General features: G+C 39.9%; 1 gene segment (V, D, J or C); it reads left to right on the forward strand.

The window, feature by feature from the left end:
- The first annotated feature begins 3812 nt into the window (after positions 1–3812).
- On the forward strand, positions 3813–4709 carry LOC105999299. The segment is given in 2 exon segments: positions 3813–3894; positions 4282–4709. Coding segments are annotated over 2 exon segments (399 nt in total).
- Positions 4710–5797: the final 1088 nt, after the last annotated feature.

Below are 5797 nucleotides of genomic sequence, written 5' to 3' on the forward strand. Positions count from 1 at the left end.
ATTTTTTTCTTCTGTAAGGCACTGAGAAGAACTTATTTATCCTAACATTCTTTTCTCTACATGGCCCTCAGCACAGACTTTATAATGCCTCTCCTGACTTGTAAGTGACATACCTACATACTCTGCGGAGTCAGGGTTGTGCCATTACTTTGGATTCACATTGCAAAGAGAAGTCTATGTAGGTAAAATAAAAAAATAAGTATGTATGTATATATTTGTGCACTTCATTTATTTATTTTATTATTATAGTTTTCATTGTAGGGACCCTTCATCTCCTTGGTTATGCTGATATATTCTTATTTTTGAGGAAATAATTTCATAATTTTAGTTTTCCCCATTTAGTATGATGGTGACAATAGTTTTGTCACCTATATCTTTTATTGGGATGAGGTAATTTTTTTCTATCCCTAGTCACTTGAGAGATTTTTAACAATCGCTTTTCTCCAATCCATGGCAACATTTTAACTTATTATCTTTTTATATTTTCTGGTGCTTCTCTGCATCCCACTTGCCAAGAACAATGACCACTACTGAGCCTCTACAACTGCACCACACATGGGAAGAGCAGACCATCACCTGGTATGCAGTTGAGGGCAAATGGCCAGCAAGACTGATCAGCAACTTCACAATGTTCCAATCCTGAGAATGAATCCTTTCTATGCCTGGTTGTGTGGCAAGGGACTGTGGTTCCTGAAGTTATACTTTGTCCTGTTTTGAGAGGTATAATTCAAATCCCCATATTCTACAAGGCTTATGTATCTACAAGAGGCCAGTGTAGGTGGCTCATGCCTGAAAACCTACCTACATAGAAAGTTGAGATCTGCTGATCCGAGTTCAAAGCCAGCCCAGAAAATGAAAGTGCAAGAGACTCTTTCCTCTAGTTAACCAACAAAAGAACAGAAATGGAGATGTGGCTCAAGTGGAAGAGTGCTGACCTTGAGTACAAAAGCTCAGGGCCATGGACCAGACCCTGAGTTCAAGTCCAAAGACACACACACAAGTCCACACACATTCATATACAAAGTATAGAAATTCATAAAAATTTAGTCATATATGTGTCTTCTTATGGTTTCACGTCCTTGGTGGGGGTGGGGAATCAAAGGATAAGATTTCTATTTCAGTATTTCTTTTGAGCTATATCATTTATAACTCATATACAGGATTGAAGTTACAACCTATTGGGAAGTTACCTGTGTTAGTCATCTCCCCTTCCATGTGATTGACAATTTCAGTTTGGAACTTTCTTCCAGTTTTGGTATCTCAAAGAGTTTGCTCATTCTCTTTGCATAAGCAAGCAGCAAAGGAATAAGAGAAATAATTTACAATTAACATATTTATAAGATGATTTCTTTGTTGCTTTGCATGTCCCTCCCCCACGGTATAACCTGTATTTTCACTGTATTTGATGTTGGTATAATTTGGGGAGGGGAAGGGAAAAAACAAATTGTTTATATAGGGATACAGGTGGACCCATTGCAACAATGAGATGTAGAAGACATTATGTTGAAAAATGAACTGTACAACCTTGGTGCTAGGGGGGTATGGGGATTAGGGGGAATGAGGAAAAGAGGGGGAGATGGGAAGAGAAACAATGGAGGAGGCAACAATGCTTGATAAATGTACTCATAATCTTGCTCATTTAATTGTAACCCCTCTGTACGGTATTTGCACAATAAAAACTTATTTAAAAATAATATACACCACATATATCGTATATATATGCACTTTAGAGGGAAACTAGGAGGAGGACACAGAAACAGAGGGAAACAGGAGAAAACATACAACAGTGGGACCTATCAGCTTCACTGGACATTGATCAAAACGAACTAAGTAACTCAATGGAAGCAATGGGAGGGAGGGAATGAGCAGGAAAGAGGGAACAGCTGACACTAAGCAAAAGGAAGAAATGTATATATCACCTCATGTGAAAGAAATAACTGTACTGTCAGAGCTCATAGAATTAACAAACTTTATGAACCATGATAAAGACAATTTACCCCACGAAGTTAGAATGTGTTTGTGACTATAAGTATCACTTACTTTGTGACTGTAAATATCACAATCCTGTGAAATTTGTGAAATGTATGTAATCAGTTAGTGACAATAAAAATTGCTATAGAATAATTTTAATAGAAGAAACTTTTTGTGTACCCCATAAGAAAATGTGGCCAGTATCAACAGAAACAGTGGCCAATAGCAACAGAAATGTATGCTCTTCAGGCTCTGGATGGTGTAAGTGGAATATGAATTCCCCTGTACGACTCTAAACCAGCATTTAGTTTCTTAGTAGATCCTGATAAAAGCTTAAAAGAAGACTTAATCTTGAGCGTTTGTTATACTGAGACATGAAAACAGCTCTTGCTGGGTCCTGCTATGAGGTGTGGAGTCCTGGCTGTGGCTGCCCACATGGAATGCAGGCAGGACAAGGAGGGTCTAATACAGAGTTAATAACTTTTCCAGGAGCAGACTCTGTAGAAAGATTAAAAAATAGATGTTGCAATAGTCTCACTAACTAACTGCATGCAACTGGCGTTCTTGTTCATTCTGTCTTATAGAAGAGAGAAAAATATTAAGAATACTGTTATTAGTCTGGTGAGGAGTTATGCTGAAGAAGTGCAATCCATATTTACTGATTGTGAAAATGACTATGGAAAATTTAGTTTTTTTCTGCCATTTTCCCTTTCATTTAGAAATGTTATTAGTTTACCCTCTGTAAGGAGGATTTTATCCTCTGGGTCATTTTGTTTTGACACAAGTGATCATAAGGAACTTAATTTATTAGGCCTTATATGAAGAACCTTTTTTTTTATCACTTGTAGGGATTGAACTCAGGACCTGGGTGCTGATCCTGAGCTCTTTTGCCCAAGGCTAACACTCTACCACTTTCAGCCACAGCACCACATCCAATTTCTGAATGATTAATTGGAGATAAGAGTCACAAGGGGAATTTTCTGCCTGGACTGTCTTTGAACCTTGTCCTCAGAACCAGCCTCCAGAGTAGCTAGGATTACAGACATGAGCCACCAGTATCTGGCTTATGAAGAACATCTCTAACAGTTGTTGATAACTTGCTAATCAAAAGTTAACTTTGTTTCAGTGATGTCAGATTAACTGAAGTAGGTATTTGATTTCCTTACCTAGTTCAAACCACAGTGGTATTTGGTAGAACTCTTTTCTTTCTTTCTTTTTTTTTTTTAAATTTTTCCGGTTGTGGGGCCTGAACATTGGGCCTGGGTGCTGCCCCTCAGCTCTTCAGCTCAAGGCTAGCACTTTACCACTTGAGCCACAGCGCCACTTCAGGCTTTTATTTCTGCTTATGTAGTACTGGGGAATCGAACCAAGGGCCTCATGCATGCAAGGCAAGCACTCTACCATTGAGCCATCTTCCCAGCCCTGGGTAGAATTTTTGAGAAATGATGGCAATTGAAGTCTGTGTACAGTATCTTTGTCTATAATAACTAGAAGAGGGCCAATCAAATTGACCCTTCACCAACACTCTCCTGGACACACATTTCAACTGAATTGGGCGTCTAGTGTTTTAAGTTGACAGGGTCCAGTATAACTCATCCTCCCTGCAGATCCAGGCATCAAGGGAGAGGGGTCCTTCTACACACTGCTGGAGCCAGGCTGATAGTTGTGGGTCTTTCTCCAAACACAGAAGAAATTTAAGTCACTTTCTTCACCAGAGAGATGCCCTTGCCCTCCACTTTGTTCTTCTCACACTGCTGCACCCAAATGCTGATTTGAATAGTGCTCCCCAAGGAGGACTTTCCAGCCCTAGTTTGACATAAAGGCTCTTCTTGACCTTGAGTTCACTGATCAAATCTACTGGATTCCCAGCTAAAATGAGGCTCTGTTCTTGGGTTTGGGGCCTTTTAATGCTCTGGATCACTGGTAAGGGCAGAGGGAGATAAGGATGGAAAAGGGGGTTGAGGGTAAGCCCTCAGGTCCACTGGTTCTTGTTTGTATTCTGTTCATGGGTTAGATGCACAGAACTTGTCCTCTAGAATGAGGCAGGTGAAGTTAATTATATGAGAGTCATGAACATTCTAGATGGAACCAGGTTCTGAGCTTTGGTGACAACTATGACAACTGTACAGTGGGTAGTATACATGAGATCTAGAACCTCATTTATGCTTTCTAATATTTGTATAAGTTTTGAAATATGGAATGGTTTCAGGATAGAAGAAAAACCATGAAAAAGATTGGGAATTAATATATAACCACAGAAAAATTACATACCACATATAACCTTGTACTTTTCATTTATATTAATTTCAGGGTCCAATGGCGATATTGTAATGACTCAGACTCCACTCTCCCTGCCTGTCACCTTGGGAGAGACGGTCTCCCTCTCCTGCAGGTCAAGTCAGAGCCTCATATATGGTGATGGAGCTAGCCTTCTATCTTGGTATTTTCAAAAACCTGGACAGTCTCCACAACGATTGATCTATTGGGCTATCAACCAAGGATCTGGGGTCCCAGACAGATTCAGTGGCAGTGGGTCAGGCACAGATTTCACCCTGCAAATCAGGAATGTGGAGGCTGAGGATAGTGGGGTTTATTACTGCATGCAAAGTAGATATAATCCTCCCACAGTGATACAGTCCTTAACAAAAACATCTCTGTAGGGCTTGGCCCAGCTGTCCTATTTCAAAGCTTGTCTGGGGAGCAGCATAGCAAATTCTCTAAACTGAAGCAGTAGTTTGAGTTTGGAGGACTTGACAGAAGATATCCTACCAGTGAAGGAGTTATCACCTTATGATGCTCTGACCTCACAGATGAAAGAGATAGGATACTTTTCTCGATCCTCTCACCTGACCCAATTATGGCCCTAGTGTTTCTCCAGTCCTTGCCTTTTTTCAGGATTATTGACTTCAAAAATATTACATCCCTTCTGTCAATGACTATACAAATCCCTAAATGAAATAACTGAACAGGAACCCATGGAAGGAAAAGTAGTTCTGGGAGATCTGCTTCTCGAAATGGTGAGTGAAATGCACAAAAAACACAAGTACTAGGGCTTGAGATTAGGGCCTGGAAGCTGTTTCTAGCTTTTTCACTGATGCTCTACTACTAGAGCCATAGCTCCAATCCTTTCAGACTTTTGCTGATCAGTTGGACATTAAGTCTCCTGGATTTTGCTGCCCACACTAGATTCAAACTATTATCCTTAGATCTTAGCTTCCTGAATAGCTAGGATTATAGATGTGAGCCATCAGCAGTGGGGTCTAACCTTATGTTGAATTATCAAGCCTCTTCACTTCCCCTCATAAAGTGAGATTCTCTGCTCAGCTCTCAGGACTGTTGATGCTCTGCATCCATGTAAGAACAAAGGGAGATGAGGAGGGACAGGCATAGGGAGGTAAGCTCTGGTGTCCCCTGCTTCCCAAGTGTTTGTGTGCACATGTGATTGTACAGGTGTGGCCACCAGGATGGACATGGGAAGTAAGTATCTATAAGTATTTGTGAGACTGAGGAAGTATTTAGAAGGAGGGAAAATTGAGCTCTGGGAATGATTCTGTCATAGCCATAGTCAGATGATATTGAAAAATACCAAAAGCCTTTTGGCTTGCATATATATGAGCACTTTTTGGCATATAAATCAAAATCATAAGCACTTTTAATCCTGAAATAAACAGTAAAAGTTGAATATGAGCTGAAATTTTTCTCATGAGAATCGCCAACACCAATAGGTCCAATGAATTTAACATAACTTAAAACCAAAATTACTAAAAGTGTTTCAAACATAAAAGTGCACAATGTAAGCTACAAATTACCAAGTTTCCATCTTCTG

The sequence above is a fragment of the Dipodomys ordii genome, unplaced genomic scaffold, assembly GCF_000151885.1.
Source record: "Dipodomys ordii isolate 6190 unplaced genomic scaffold, Dord_2.0 Scaffold186, whole genome shotgun sequence".
Taxonomy (NCBI): domain Eukaryota; kingdom Metazoa; phylum Chordata; class Mammalia; order Rodentia; family Heteromyidae; genus Dipodomys; species Dipodomys ordii.